The sequence below is a fragment of the Etheostoma spectabile genome, chromosome 20, assembly GCF_008692095.1.
Source record: "Etheostoma spectabile isolate EspeVRDwgs_2016 chromosome 20, UIUC_Espe_1.0, whole genome shotgun sequence".
Lineage (NCBI taxonomy): Eukaryota > Metazoa > Chordata > Actinopteri > Perciformes > Percidae > Etheostoma > Etheostoma spectabile.
Genome location: NC_045752.1, coordinates 8,072,355 through 8,088,828, shown reverse-complemented (window position 1 = coordinate 8,088,828; position 16,474 = coordinate 8,072,355). Strand labels below are relative to the sequence as shown.

Genomic DNA, 16,474 nt, shown 5'->3' with positions numbered 1-16,474 from the left:
TATCATAAAATCCTGATTTTTGCATTGCAACTTACCATTATTTTGGTAACACTTTATCATAAGGGTACATGAATTAGCATGAATTCATGCAAGACTTTATGCATGACTAAGCATGAATTGATTCATATAGTATTTCATGTAATATACTAGGATTAATAGTATCTCATGCATGACTTAATGCAGGAACAATATGTTAATTAATGCATCAATTAAAGTATTTAAAAAAATCATGATTTCCCCCACCACCACCAAAACTATTATGTTAGGTTAAATATATTTCCAGGCGCTGTAACAGTGGCTGCCCGTCGCTCCTGATAGGATAGGATAAAATGTGGATATGTATTCTCACATTCTCTACGTTAAGCTTTACATACACGTTTGTGACAATAAGAAAGTGATTTTACATTAAGCATTCTTTTGTGTAAAACAAATATTTTTTGTTTCTATCTCTTTTTTGTGGGTTCCCAATCCTCAGATTGCCTTCCAATTAGTTTTTTTGTCTTACAAACTCCAAAAAGATCACTTTATTTATAAATATATATAAATCAAAGAAAGATTTGAAATTACGTAAATCAAATGATTTTTTCAGCACTACTTCATAGGATTTATTTAGGAGTTTAGTGCGTAAATGTACATTTAATGGATAATTGTGAATGAAGTACACGTTCTTTCAGTAATCCTCTGTCCTTATTCGTCCACTACTCAGGGAAAGATGACATGGAGATGTGTGAGCTGAGTCTGGAGGAGACAGGTCTGACCAGGAAGCGGGGGGCAGAGATCCTGCCCAGGCAGTTTGAAGAAATCTGGGAACGCTGCGATGGAATTCAGTACCTTAAGAAAGCCATTGAGAACAAGCAAGCCCGCCCCACATATGCTACGGCCATGCTTCAGAGTCTCCTCAAGTGAACCACAGCAGCAAGATAATCGTCCTGAAACATGACACTGATACACAGACTCACAAACATAAACATGCACATTCAAGGCCACCGCGGTGTACCTGTGGTTTGTGGGATAAAAAGAAGTAACCACAGAGAAAGATGCTCCTTATACAATCTCACCGTAGGCACTCAGTGGTTCATCTCCTTTTAAATACGGGAACGTTCTTTAGCTTCACTTTTTATATATTTTGTTTTGCTGTGTAACACCTTATTGGTGTAGCGTTAGCATCTCAGTCTTTTTGTCAATCTATGCTTGAATGGATTATTGCACTGTGAGGCCTTAAATTGCAATATAACTGCACTACACCCAGGAAGTCTTAATTGATGCTTAGCTTATCTAGCTATTAACCTGAAACCTTAACAGTCTGCAATAAGGACAATAAATGAGATGTTTAGAGAAAATATGTAAATTTAATAGTGACTATATATATATATATATATATATAAATAATTATATTTTGGTCTTTCGTTTGACACTTGGGACAATCACCTTTTTAATGGCTGCACACAAAATAAGATATCAATATAGTCATAGACTGTATTTTTGAAGCAAGATTAATTAATTTAATCATTGCAATCTTAGTTTTGTCTTTTTAATCCATCTTTAACTGTTAAAATCCTTGAAAAGGGAATCTTTTTGTATTGTTGTTCATTTGTTACACAAGAGGGAAACGTTGAAGTTAGTTTTCATGTTTGCAGTTACATTGGTTTGGGGTTGTTTAATGGTCACTAATGTAATTTGTGTGTGTGTGTGAGTGTGTGTGTTACATGTTTGTTCATATACTATTTTATTAGGTTGATTACTAGACTCCTGTGTTGATTAGATCAGGAACATTTCAGTCATCTCATTGGACATTCACGCAGTACTTTTATTTAGTTTCACACTTACTGAAAGATTCAGTAGACAACTGGATCTATTGATTCACTTTTAATAGTAGATATGGTTGTATTTGGCCTCCTGTTGCACTGGAATACTGTAGACAATAAATGTATGCCCCCATGTTCCTGGTTGCTTTTTCTTAAAGTTGCTATAAATAATCAACAAGTGAGAACAAGTTGTGGTCAGTGCTCTGATGGTTCCAGCAGCTAACAAGATTAGTGTGTAAATTAATTAAACAACAAAGACTAATGTGCTGCTGATGTCATCACTGAGCTGAGGCTCACTCCCATTAAGTGATCAAGTGGATTAAAACAGACTTTACATTCTCTTTTTGTAGATACTGTCTTTAGGTTGTTATGCTTTTGTGCTAAATTGACAACAAACAGCAATAGATGATTGTAAAAACACTGATGAACTATAAGTAGACCTTGATTTGACTGCAAACATGTTGTACCTATAGGCCTTTTCAGTGCAGGTTTTCTTCATATAATAGGTATTTGAGCTAGTCCAGCGAAATTACTGTAACAATCAGTAAGTAGATGTGTCCTTGATTTAACTGCAAACACTTTTTCTACTTTCATCCCACAAAGATGGTTGACTTTAGGCTGTAACTCATTAAAACAACTTTTTTTAATTATTTGTCACAACTTGCTCAGTTAGACATCCTTGAGCAGTCAAAACCCAACAAAACATAACATTTCTTAATGCAAAAAAAAATGTTTATTTTTTGAATTGAATGCAAAATGTGTAAAAAATCCAAATCTCAAAACAGAAATGATTAGTTGGAAGAGTTGTTTTGAATAGGACAGGTTGATAAATACAGCTCAGCAGCCAATGTGTCTGTAAACAATATGTTATGACCCAAGTCAACAGTTTTTACATTCATTCTCTTTTTGGGACACAACAAGGGTAAAGTATAGCATTAAAATAAACAACATGTTACAGTCTAAACTGAAGATACCACCATGTGTATCTGTGTGTAAATTATAAATACCTCATTGTGAGGAAAGAACAACCTTTGCCAAGGGTATACAGGAAATGTTCCTACCATTCAATGTATAGAATAAATATTAGGTTCCACTTTAAGACAACCTAAGTCCACCTTAATATCCATAGTTCTCTGTCTAACAAGACACTTTGATCACTATGAACAATTAATCTTAACACTTTTAACACCATGTGTCTGGTCTACCGTACCTGCATCTTTACCATAGCATCCCATATATAGTTAAACAGCAACTTCTGTCTTTGTTATCTCATGTTTTGCGCCGTGTCGGCTGTTCTTCAGATGAACAAGGTGTCATCAAACAACTGTTACTTCGAAACATTCGTTATCTGATGCCCTTACCAGACAGCACTTTCTGTATTCATTTGGCGGTCGCCACGTCTAGAAAAGACAAGAGGGAGAATAAAAAATAGCTTATTTAAGGTGGAATTATACAATTAGTGACAGAACTTGTAATAATTATATCTACTAAGTCATCTGCTTTTGTATACATCAATCAAATATGTACTTTAACTTGATAAAGGGACTATTTTTCATTGCAGAAGCACTGAGAGTTTACTACATGGAAATCATTACATGGTTAAGTTTTGATCATTTTCCCATTAAGCTATGTTTAAACGCTCATAAATTCAACAATGATTTGGTTTGTAAGTGAAAAATAAGCAATGGGGGCATCATGCACAGGTGTTTTACCTTTGCACACATCATAGAGCTGTAAAATATTTAATGTAAAGGTTATTGTTATTGAATATCAGCAACTCTTAAAATGCATACTGAATGGCTAAAGTACTAGGTCTCTGAAGATACTTTATTGTCCTGTTTATGTATATTTTCTGGGCTGCATGTTTCATCAGAGCATCCAAAAAGAGCCTACATGTTCTCCCTTTAACTTTTCTGTTAGGATGTTTTGGTATTGGACTGTGTCTTTGTATCCTTAAATCTACAAAATCAACAATCATCACGTTATTCTTTGGTCCTTACCTCATTGTGTGGTATACAGTGATGGAAGTCCACCATTTCTGAGACTAACTTTTCTGATCTTGTTGTGTAGAGTTGTCTGGGGATCTTTGGAGACAGAGAGTAGACTGTGTTTACAGTGTGCTTCATTAATATAGCAGAGAACCAGAGGCAATGTGAATGAAAGCCGGCAACATAACCAATATAATAATCTGCCAGAGAGAAAGATCTACTACTACTGAAGGTACCATAGAACCATTAAAGCCACACTGAACAGAATTTAAGCAACTTTGATGGTGAGTTTATAGTTCTAGATACAACACAAAGATGAAACATGTGGAGGCTGAGGAAGGAGAACAAGCCAATAATTTGCAGAGAGTGTGAAAGAGTGCATTAGTTTAAATTACTGTAGTTAGGTTTAAGGTAAGTAGTTTTAGTTGTTTGTGCACACAGAATTGTGTACCTCAATACTCAGATGTGTGTTTTCAATTGAGGCAAAATGTTCTTGCTCAGACTGTTGGGATTGGGAAGAAGCAGAACTTGAAGGACATGGCAATGTGGACACTTGACTTAAGACACCATCATCATTCTCAAATACGGGGTTCACCCTCAAAGTATTCTCAAAGGCATAGGGAGCAAGGGTGTGCCTACAATGTAAAGGAAATGAGGTGATCAATTAATTAAAAAAAAGTTTACAATACAAAACACTGCAAAAGTAACAACCTGAAACACAAAAAAACTGTTAAAAATAGGAAGAATAAAAGGGCTCGTACTTACACCAAAGCTACAGCCTTATGGATCCTTATACATTTCTTGTTGATAAAAAACAAAATGCCAATGATGGCACAAACAAAGCAGAGACTTCCCACGAGGCAGGTCATAATTAGCGTAGGGTCTAATGGCACCAACACCAGCTCTTTGCAGCGCTCGCCGTGGTAGTGCCAGTATTTGCCTACAGGGCATCTGAAAGAAATGAGAAAAAATATGTAGGAGAGATAAGAGAAGAGAAGCAACCTGGAAACAACTGTTTCACTTTGACAGCCAGGCACAAAAGAAATGTTAAGAAATGTAAATAATTATTACTTCTACCTTGTGGAAAACAATGTAACAAATAAATACATCATGATGTGTTCACGAATATACATAAAATTGCCAACCAATTAAATCATGACAGAGTTTTTTCTTCGTAATTCCAAGCTTTCCAATTCATGTGAAACCCCTTTTTTAAATTAATTAACTGAATGAATGCATCACACTAGGGAAGCAAGATCATCTCTAAATGATTTTTCATTGTGACTTCAAAGAAACTGTTTAATTCTCATTTGTGTACAGTATTAAAAAAAAGTCAGAAATCCAAGATTTATGAGCTGGCTGCTATAAACAGCATAATAATTGTGAGGAAACTGATAGATACACATCATGCTCTCCAAAGCATCGGATCGATATATGCTTAACATTTATCTTCTGCTGATTTGCTTAATGTGTACAGTATCTTCTGAGTGTAAGAATTCGTTGTTTTTCAGTAGTCAACTCTCAAATCTTTAATGTCCTTGAATGCACTGTTGAGCAAATGATTTCAATACAGTCCTTGCTTGTGCTTGCAACACAATAATGATAGTTACAATAGTTAAATGAGAGAAAAGCTATATCTGCCAGATAGAAAGGGATTTGTAAAGACTTCAGATATGCTTTTGAAATAGGAGTAAGGTACAGTCTAGTACATTCTCTGGTTAAAACTGTAAAACCTTTAAAAAGCCGAGGTCCTGCTGTCTGTGTTTTCTTTCACTTGTCAGCTTTTGTGTACCTGCAGGTGGCTCCATGCCCTGGGATTATTTCACACAGGCCTTCATTCAGGCAGTAATCTGGCTGCAAAGTGCAGGTGCTCTGACACGGCAGGCCATCCACGATGCTGTAGCCCGGATCGCACAGACACTCCGCCTCTTCGGTCCAACTGTTTACCACGCAGCGTGAAAACTCGTTGCAGGCCAGGAACTTACAGGGGTCTGCTTGGTCAGCTGAAACCAACAGAGAAGAGACATGTTGAAGAAATAAAGACCAGAGAGAGGGGATGGCTCATTAACATTACTGCAGTGTCCACCTGCCTGTCATTGATCTAGGGGAGAAATGAAAGGGCATTTTGATAGATGGGATTGAGGGTGCCTGCTTTCAACAAGGTGTGTTTGTAATGAGGTCTAATACAGTCATGAAATCGTCCAAGCAAAAAGACGCAATACTGCGCATTACCTACAGACTGCAAAAGACAGCAGATTTGGGGACAGGGCACTCTGACCTAGTACCATGAATGAACAAGTCAGCGCAAGAACAGTTTTGAGATGTCAGCATCCTGTAATCACATAGGATGCTACAGGGATTGTACTGTCTAAGCAAGGACATTTTACCTGGTTCAACTTCCAGGGAGCGACTGTCAATCTCGATGTCGAGCCGTTTAGATGCCGCGCTGCAGAAGTCTTCGAGCACACAGTGAACCGCTTCCGTGAGATTATATGGTACCGGTTTGTCCAGTTTCATCTTGCTGTTTACCACAACGCTGCCATTCCTGAAGTTGAGAATTTCCAGCTGCTTGAATCCAGTCAAGTTGGATTGTAGATATGGCAGAAGCTGTTGGGAAGGAAGAGGAAAGAAATGTATTACTTTGTTTGTATAATCTGTTTATTCAACTATTCTCTTATACTGAATTAACTAATTTTGAAATATTAGCTTTCTGTGCAGTTAGTGATTAGTGAGTGTTCCTGGAAAGCAAAACTCAAGCAAGATTGATTTCATTTAACAGGTTAAAAAAGGAATCATTCTCAAGCCTAGAAGGACAAAACTTTCCACATGGATATTTAGATAAACAAATGATGTCAGGTTAATGTCTGTGCCAAGTGTCAGTAAAGATCTGTGTCCCCCCGAGATGAAAAGCAGGGCAGCAGAGACCACATTCACCTGTGGTTTAACTTCCACAACGACAGAACTGAGGTTGTCGTAGCAAGGCTGATTTTGAATTATACAGGTCGCATTTTACAGTGTGACTGCTATGAATAGTTCATAATCAAATTTTTTATGCAAGCGTGAAATCCCACCAACACTGCAATGACTGTGTACATAGATTTCAAACAAAATTAGGGTTAGGTTTATGAGCAGCAGAACACCCATGCCATTTCTAGTCAATGAAGAGCCCCACACATGATGAATAGATCAGACACTAAAAAAGTCTGAAATGAAATCAAAGCTATCAAAAGTCCAAAACAAATTTATAAAAATCTATAACAGTGCCAATCAGTAACATGTGCATGCTATATTCTCAGGTCCAGTATCTCTGCATTATCCCACCTACACTGCCATACAAACCACAGCGCATAGACTACAGAGCTGACAGTTGACCAGAGTCTGTGACTTTATGACATCTGTTTCATCATGTATCAATTATAAGCTTTAAGAATGTGGATGTTTTGGGGAAAAGCAGGTAAAAGCCAAACGGCAGTGACACTCCAACAGCTAACTGGTGAGATAGTCTTAGCTGATGCTAATTTCCTGACTGTTTTCTGTGATTAAACCAACAGCTTAGTAATTGAATGTAAACATATTCAATTACTAAAATGCTGGTTTAATCTATGGAGTAAAAAAAGGATAAAAGTAGCAGATAAACTAGTCTTGCTAAAAGTTGGTTGGCCTAGCTTAGCAGAGTAGCAATAATTGCCATCTCTGCAACCTCTAACTCTGGTGGAATAACATAATTTGATGTGGTTGAGCAAACACCACCTTTAAAGATCATATTAAATGTATTTAATTATGAGTGATTGGCAAACAAGGCACAGAATTAAAGTTTTACAATTTCTATATCTCTTATAAAGTTTAGCTACCTTTCTGTAGATGCCCTCTGCCTTACGTTACACAGCACTCACAACTCCTGGTTTAAAAAAACATCTGTGCCGTAAACTAAAATCTATGCAGCCACATTTTTACTCATATCTTACAATTTTCCACATTGTTGTATTGAAAACTATTCCCACAGACTTGCAGCTCAGATAACCGAGAAACCAATCTTTTTAAACTATGGACTCGGACTGATGACGGTGGGGATATTTAGGCGGGGGAGGAAGTCAACCAGCTTAAGTAATGGACCTGCATCAATGTTCATCGATCTTAACCACTTTGAACAGCCGCAGTGTGAGAGGGAGCGATTACGATGCTTTAGCTGGCCTGGCTGTCGAGCAGGAGATAAGAGGCCTTAAGGAGCTCTGCTCTGATCGGGTTACTTCACTTATCACTGGCAGACAGTTTACTGGGGGCTAGTTCCCTACGGCTAATAGTTTCTGATAAAGTACGAGAGGGTCCAACATTCCGAACAAATGGGCAGCAGCGTGCAGTACAACTGGACACAGCTTGCTGTTTGGTCATCCATTTGTCTCAATGCAATATGTCAAGTATTACATGTACACCGTAGATTAGAAACCAATCTGTAGCTCTGTTGCCTTCCACACAAGGTCAGAGCCAAGTTTTTTCACAACAAACCTCAGTGCCGCCTGTATTGTGGACCAAGGAACAACAGACATACTGTAGCTTCCTTTTAGCCATAGAAATGTAGACAGCATGACACAAACACAACCGTAACTTCACATATGCGTCGCTGAGGTTACACATGTATCTACTGGTTCTTGTTTTGGAAAACCTGATGAAACATCCCTTCTCTGATGTAAAAAAAAAACAACACAAGGAATATTATGCCGCCATGAAATGTTTTTTTTAATGATTTGCCATAGCAAATAAAGTCATTCCAACCTCCATGTCCAATTTTATTGGTTGCTTCACAAACCAGTAGGTACAGGAGTAATGGAGGCAAAGGGAAATAGCAGAGTGAACTCTGGGCCACTGTAGGCTAATGGTTTATATATATTTATACATACATGTGAGGGACGGGGAATGTACAGTATCACAAATGGGGTCCAATATCCAGCAAAACATTACATTATGTACATTTAAATGGGCTGCAGAATATATTATTTGACATTTCTTCATTATAGTTTTCATTCATTTTTCAGTGATTTAAAAACCAGCACTGACCAGTTTGAAATATGTATCTCAAAGTGTCCCTTCTCTGCCTAAGTAGCCCATTTAAAGGAAGAAATGTTGACTATTCCTAATGGGATAGTGAGAATAAACAGGATATGGTAAATACTTACCAGCTCAAACATCTGGCCACATTAGTTTTGCCATGAAGCTAAATACATTCATTAATGAGGAAAGCTGCAATAACCACGGTTTGGGCAACCATTAAAGATTGGAGATGGAGTGTTATTTTCATTATTGTTTTAGATTTTTGTCTGTAAAATGCATCTGTGTATGTAATTTCTGTACATGTATCCCTTCGACTTCATGTTGTATTATCTGATCCAGTGCAGTCACTGTATATTTTTACAAACTAATTGAAAACTTAAAACTTAATTAGGAAAATTATGCACTCTGTTCCATAATACAAAATAATTCAAACAGATCAAATTCATAACATGAATCACCAAATCCTCAACTTTTCAAAGTCTTGTGTATCACTATAACAAATTATGAAAACATAACACATTATTAACCCGCCATAACAAATTATGAAAATATAACATATTATTAACTCTAAAAACTAAGCCTAGCTGTAGGAGCTCACATTAACTCTGCTCCTTTCGCATTGCAGCAAACACACCGTCCAATTTGTATTGATGCACCTCCTTAGTTTAAGGCTGAGGACTTTACATAACACAGAGCGCAAGGCACAAGCTTAAAAATATGTCCCCTAACTTAACCTCAGGGTAAGCCTTGAAACTAAATACGGATGTCGAGTGATGCTTCTTGCTTTGATGTTTGCTAATAAGGTACAGGTTGAGACACAGTCCTCACTTGCTTTTACCCAGCTACTACAAATTTGAAACTAGTATTTAGGAAGAAAATGTGCAATGTAGCCTATTTGCCATAGAAAATGGAACATAAAGGACACATGTCACCACTGATTAAAAATATGTGCATTTACACACAAATGCTCCAAAACAAATGATCTGTTTTATTTTATTGTCTTGTTGCCTACAGTAGTACATACAAATAGTATGTATATACCAGATAACCAACACACTAAGACTACTGCAACGTGCATACAGATGTAACCTGGCTGATGTCCCGCTAAGCAGATTGGAACCATTAATAGCACAATGTGTATGGTTCTGGAACTGACCAGAATTACTGAAAGCTTCTTACCACAAGTGACAACCCTCTGAGTCCTACAATGACTAAGGCAGACCCAGGTCTCATGATTCAGACTACCATGTACAAAGCAATACAGTTTTAGCAACAAAAAAATGTATGAATCTGCATGGCTTTTTTTTCTATGAGGTTAACTAAGCCTATTATCAAATTATTCTGCTCCACATTTTTTTGTTCAGCAAATTTCTGTTTAAGGCTTTGGAATATGCACCAACACACCGGTCAATGTCACAACATACATATGAGGAACAAATGTACAAAAATAAAATCTGGATTTTGTTGGTGAAAAACTATCTAGCCTAACCACACTTACATTGTACACATGAACACAAACGTATAGTCCCAAAACTGATGAGTCTACGCTACATCATGATCACACCAGATAGCTTAACAAAGCTGTAAGAACAAATGACAAAATATCTCTTTGCTTACAATGTTTAAAGGAATAGTTTGACATTTTGGGAAACGTGTTTATTTGCTTTCTTGCCAAGAGTTAGATGAGAAGATTGATACCACTCTCTGTGTCCACTTAATATAATGTTATAGCCAGCAGACATTTAGCTTTGCTTAGCATAACGACTGTGAACAGGGTGAAACAGTTAGCTTGGCTTTGTCCAAAGTAGCAAAATCCACCTAAAGGAGTAAAATTGACAATTTTGAATTTTACAGGGGTTAATGTGCAGGAATTTCTTGGCCGAGCACTTCCTGTGGTGTTTTTTTCACTGTTAGGTTGCCTGGCAACCAGTGGTGACACTATTAGAGACAACAAAGCGCTTTAGAGGTGCTGGTAGAGATATTTTGTTACCATAAGAGCACAGAGCCATGGTAGCTGTTTCCTCTTTTTTCAAGTTTTTATGCTAGCTAAGGTGATTAGGCTGGCTCCAGCTACATATTAAATGGACAGATTTGAAAGTGGTATCAATATTCTCATGTGTTGTACCATTTAGCATGTCTACCTCTTTAAATCTCCAATTATTAGCGGAAGCCTCTTTTGATTTTATAGCCCGGAACGTTGTACAAATCCCTTGCAGCCACAAATTGTACGACAGGGAAGTGCTGGAATACGAGTCAAACAGAATCCAAACAGTCCTTACAAAATGCCAAAACTCTAGAACAAATCAAAATAATTAAGGCAAAACACATAAAAACAATCTTGCCACATTAGAACCCGACTCGCAGATAAAACCAATAGACATGAGCGGCTGCAGCAGGATGATGTAATGTCTAATGTGAGGACAAAAGAAAAGCTGAAAACTAAAGCTGAGTGAAATGTTAGAAATGCTAGGTTCTTTCAGATTGTTAGATACTGCATTTCAAAAAGGTTAGTTAGTAGAAATAGAAAGGTCATGCGCTCTCTGAGGCGTTGGAGATGTAGTTCCAATATGGAAAAAAAAAATACCGGTATGGAGGCTAAGGTCGTCTTTCTCCCAGGCCCAGATTTACTGGAAGCTCCAGGGTTTGGCGAGTTTCTGGACCCAGAGTGCTGTGTCTAAGTGAAACAGAATAATTTCTTTATGCTGTTAACACAATGCCTCCTCTGAAATTACAGCATTAGCATTCCTCGGATTTGATCAGTAATTTGGCGATTGGTTAAAGCCTTATAACATTTTGACACTTTTATAAAAAATACAATTTGTCGAAGAAAGAATATAAATGTATTATAATTTAGTGTTTGTTTTAAGAATATTTAAAAATGTGAGGATAAGGCTTGCTGCAAAGTGCATCCTCACTTGTTTAGGACAACAAGATTTAGATTAAGCACCAATTTGGGACTACTGTAAAATATTTTTTTTTCTCTTACTAAAATATCATCATCATCAACAGTAGGCCTATATATTGCACAAATGTACTTGTCTCACCCTTTTCAGCTTGGGCTACAACAGCAAATATGAGAATGAAGCATGCAAAAGCATGATATCCAGCACAAAAGCTTGTGTACCTACCAGCTCAAGGAAGGTATTCTCCAACGATTTATACTCTGGGGAGCTCTTGTTGAACAGGTCATCAGAAAACATCATGTTAGTGACCCTCAAGCTAAAGAAAACCACTAACTCTTTGCCCTTGTCCACTGCGGTCATTAGAGGGGTGCTGGCTTGTCTTATGGCCGGTGCCGCCGTGGATTCGTACGGGCCTTCGTCAGACTCTGAGGGGAATCCACTACCACTCTCTTCTTCCAGAGGTTCGGTCACGTCTTCCTCGGTCCTGTTCTGACTTGACACTCCATCCTCTTGAATGTTTGAGTTCTCAGGAGGCAGGTCTGTTGAGACCGAGGTCGCTCCACTGTGACCTCCACTAGAATCATCTCTGTCCTCGGGGGCTTCGCCGCTCTCTGCAGGGGATGCCGAAGACTCTACGTCTTTTTCTGGTTCAATGCCTTGGACAAAATCCTCATGAGGTGACGGTGTAGCGATTGTGACTGCTGCTTCTATGTTAGATGTCTCTGTGGGATATGTAGACTCTGGTAGGTCCAGGTTAATCTCCACAGGTGTATCAGTATTTACTTCTTCTGGTTGGAAGTCTGGAGTTGCTAAGGGAAGGTCCTCATTCTGTTCCTCTGGGTGTTCCTCTGCGACCCCACCAGAAGGTTCGGGTTCTTGTGAAATAAAACATTTCAGAGAAGATGTGTTATGACCAGAAGGAGTTATTTTGTGCATGAAAGAGGTATACAGGTACATAAATTGTTATACATGTATAATTGCAATTTAGGCAGGACACTCTAAGGCCGGATCATGTTATTCTGTTTCATCTGATAGGTAGCCTAACGTAACCATTATATCTCACTGCTTTGACACTTTGACAATACATTTTCAGAAAAATGGGTTGATACCACTCTCATGTTTGTGAGTTAAGTTAAGAGCTAGTAAGTGATTAGCCTAACAAGCATAAAGACTGGAAAATTAAACTGATGAGATTCAATAGCTGATCTTTAGAAGTGCTAGTGGCTGATTTTTTAATTTTGAAAATTGCCAGGTTAGTTGTTTCCCTCTGCTTCCAGTCTTCATGCTAAGCAAAGCTAACCATCTAGCTCTAGCTCCAAACTCAATGCACCGGCATGAGAGTGGTATCAATCTTTCATCTAACTTTCACGTTAGATGAGGTCTGTCAAAGTGAAATGCTGTTAAGGTCTAGTGCATCATTTTATACACATTTACCCCAAATTCATCTAGAAAAGTCTGAAACATTTGTTGGAAACTCCACCAGAGTTATAGATGAAGTTCTGCAGGTTTGAACAAAGTTTGGCTGTACAGCATGAGTTTGGAATACCAGCAGGCCGCTGCTTGTTAGTGAGTGTTAATATGATGTATTGCCTCAGCAGGGAGCATCTCTGTGTGAAAAAAACAAACCACAGGGTCTTATTGTACTATTGTAAGTGTTCTGTGCAGCTATGTGTTAGTTAAAGAAGAAAAAGTCTTTCTTTGTACAGTTCAGTGCTGATACTCACCATCGAGTAGCTTGAATGTGTTACTAGAAAGTCTTTGGAGTTTTATGTGACACTTAGCAATGCAATAGCATTGAGTTGAAAATGTATATCCCAGTTAAAGTTACTCTCAGGGTTGAGGTTGATGGTGCATACTGAAAAGAAGATACTTTTTCACCACCAAGAAAAGAATGGATCATCACAACACTAATCAAATATAGTGTTGCCAAACATTATTATTACTGAATGAAGCACAGTAAAATGCATTTAATTCTTAATTGTTTTTCCTCTACTCCTATTCTTAGAAATTTTCTGTCTACTTTTAGATGGTAATTTCTTTGGTAACATCAATTCAAATACAACTAAAATGTACTTCTCCCTCTTTCTTTTCTATCTGTGGATGTGTTGTTTTTATTTTCCCCCGATCAGCTGTTCGTGTATCTTGTGTTTTAAGACTATAACATCATCCTCCCACTGCTTTCCCACCATCAGCAGAATCAACACCTGAAGTAGCCTTACCGTCTGTCACCTGTTCCTCAGGTTCAGCCTCACCAACTTCGTCATGAGGCTCAGTTGGTGGTATCTCCTCCACCTCTGGCTCTGCTTCCTCTCCCTGCTCTGTGATAGTTTCCAGATTTGTACCTGATGTTATGTCACCGGGCTCCTCAGCAGAATCTTCTGTGGATTCCTCCTCTGCTGATGACATTAATGGAGTCTCATCAATGATGGCAGGGGTGCTTTCTGGGAAGATGTTTGGGATGAAAGGCATAAAGGTGTGTGTTTCTGGTTTGATTGAAGAAGCTTCCAAAGAGTTTTCTATCACTGCCACTGTAGGGAGGAAAATATTGTTCGCTGTCGGCGCCTGTGTGGTGTCGTCCTTAGATACAACGCCCTTAACAGGGTTCAGGCCAAGCTCCGAAACTGAATAAATTGTGGTTACTGAAAAGGAAGAGTAAAACATTTATAAAGCATTAAAATCCTATTCTAAGCACTAACACGTTATTCTATTTAGTTAAATGTGATATATACTGTTTATATATGCTACATATGCTCACCAGCCTCAAAGCTGAGTGTCTGTATGTCCAGTGACGGTTCCTGTTTGAAGGCCTTTACAATGATGTGTTTCAGTTTAGGAGCATTCACATCCTCGTCTGTTTCAGGCTCTTCAAGACCCTCTGGGTCATCGTTGAGCTCTGTTTCTCCATTAAAGACCACGGCATAACGCACAGACACATCCTCTGAGCTGATCAACAGAACAAATCATGTCAGAAACATTCAGAACAGACAGACCTTACTGGTAATGGACGTCTGCTAAGACAAAAGAGGGTATTTTGTGGATTTTGTTTCTCTTGAGACTTGAGCCACATTATGCTTCAATAAAATTCACTTCAGGGGAAAAGTATAAGAAATGTATGTTTGAGCTATTTACTTTGTTGTTTTGTCAAAGTCAGTCATTATTACTAAGCACAATTACAGCTAATTGATTAAGAAAATCTATTAAAAAAAAATTAAACCCACCGAAATCCTAGAACACGAATCTCTTTGAATCCTGGAACTTTTTCAAACACACGAATTATCTAAATAAAAGAATAACAAGAGTGTGAATGAAACATGAACATTTTCTCTCCAATCATTTTGCTCCGCAGTATTGGGCTTTGCCGTCGTGTAAAAACCATGATTTCTATGTGTAGTGATTTTATTACTGAAGGCATTTGACATTTTGAAGATATTTTTTCATTGGACATTAGCACATCAGCCAATAAAAACAACACGTTCCATTTACTGCATTGTACACTACAGCTGCAACGGTTCAACTTATCAGTTAGTTGATTGACAGAAAATTAATGGCAACTATTCTATGCAAAAATGGCAAACAATCCCTGGTTCAAGTGTCTCAAATGTGAGAATGTGTATGCTTTTCTTTGTCATACATAATGGTAAAGTGAATATCTTTGAGTTTTGGACAGTTTGGTTGGACAAAATAAGACATTTTAAGACATCACCTTGGACTGTGGAACAATTATAACAGGTGTGTTGTGCTATTTTTTAATACTGTGTAGACAAAACAATGAAATGGTTAATCGAGAAAATAGTCCATAGCCTATTGATTGATAATTAAAATAACCGTTAGTTGCTGCACATGTGCTACTGTAAAGGCTCTATATTAATTAGTAAAAGCATGAATTAGAGGCAGGCCGGTTTAAAAGGCTTACTGTGTCTAAAATTCAAAACATGCTTTGTCTATAGGTGGTTATTTAAAACAGGTAATCTAAGCAAAAGGGGGGGAAATGCATGCAGATAAGCAAAAATCTAAAAATGCAGACTTAACAAGCAGAAAGTGAAGTGGCCTGGAAATGTGACAAGAAGCTGACAAGGGGATTGGGAACAGGTGTGCATTTGAGTATGGAGGTCAGCTGACAGCTAAAGGTTGTAACATTGAGGTCTTCTGCAGGGCATCTGAAATAATGGTAAGAATTAGGCAAACTGACAACAGGTACAAAGAGTTATGTAATATTAAGAATTGGTAGTTGCCATGACAGCTACACCAGATGCAGTTACTCTTGTTTCTTAATCCAGCAAGATGGGCAAGTCATTTTTAAATTGGGCAAACATTTCCATTATGTTTGAAGGCTTTACATCAAAGTTTTAGGAATTAACCTGATTAGTGTAAGTGTACACTATTTGCATTTATCTATGACCTTATTGAAAAATATTTAAAAATATAAGAGATTACAGGTGACAAAACAGCTGTTGTATAAAAAAGTGTAAAATTACACCCACATTTTTACCACAGCAGATCCCAGTTGCTTCTTTTTCTTTAACATTTCAGGGTTTGATCACTCTCAGAAGGATCTTTAAAAGCTTTTAAAACACAGCTCTGCTATCAGGTGTAAAGAAATGTAAAGAAGCAGGCAGATAACATTTCTGTGGGTCTGTACAATCACACTTGGCTCTCACCTTGTTTGTGAGCTCTCGTGTGATCTCATGGTACTGCATGGCCCCGGCGTTACTGAGCAGCTTATTGTATACCG

General features: G+C 37.8%; 2 protein-coding genes across 10 annotated transcripts in view; one reads left to right on the top strand and one right to left on the bottom strand.

Annotated features, from left to right (window-relative positions):
- The window catches only part of myo6b (myosin VIb), a 39,282-nt gene extending 37,344 nt beyond the window's left edge, over positions 1-1,938 (top strand). For all 4 annotated transcript variants that reach the window (XM_032500360.1, XM_032500358.1, XM_032500359.1 and 1 more), the window contains one exon: positions 707-1,938. In XM_032500360.1, the coding sequence (XP_032356251.1) occupies positions 707-906 (200 nt within the window). In that variant the 3' untranslated portion in view covers positions 907-1,938. The remainder of the gene's footprint in view (positions 1-706) is intronic.
- impg1b (interphotoreceptor matrix proteoglycan 1b) overlaps positions 1,586-16,474 on the bottom strand; it is a 22,712-nt gene continuing 7,823 nt past the window's right edge. Inside the window, exons 7-19 of one of the 6 annotated variants that reach the window (XM_032500364.1) lie at positions 16,401-16,474; positions 14,961-15,019; positions 14,498-14,685; positions 13,962-14,381; positions 11,968-12,617; positions 11,424-11,513; positions 6,181-6,400; positions 5,586-5,796; positions 4,559-4,744; positions 4,245-4,428; positions 3,806-3,889; positions 3,518-3,536; positions 1,586-3,205 (exon numbers count right to left, since the gene is read on the bottom strand). The exon at positions 16,401-16,474 is cut by the window's right edge and continues 79 nt beyond it. In XM_032500364.1, coding sequence (XP_032356255.1) covers positions 3,186-3,205; positions 3,518-3,536; positions 3,806-3,889; positions 4,245-4,428; positions 4,559-4,744; positions 5,586-5,796; positions 6,181-6,400; positions 11,424-11,513; positions 11,968-12,617; positions 13,962-14,381; positions 14,498-14,685; positions 14,961-15,019; positions 16,401-16,474 — 2,405 coding nt within the window. In that variant the 3' untranslated portion in view covers positions 1,586-3,185. Of the gene's footprint in view, positions 3,206-3,517; positions 3,537-3,805; positions 3,890-4,244; positions 4,429-4,558; positions 4,745-5,585; positions 5,797-6,180; positions 6,401-11,423; positions 11,514-11,967; positions 12,621-13,961; positions 14,382-14,497; positions 14,686-14,960; positions 15,020-16,400 lie in introns of all 6 variants that reach the window. The other 5 variants (XR_004326937.1, XM_032500362.1, XM_032500361.1 and 2 more) reach the window with 5 other exon arrangements.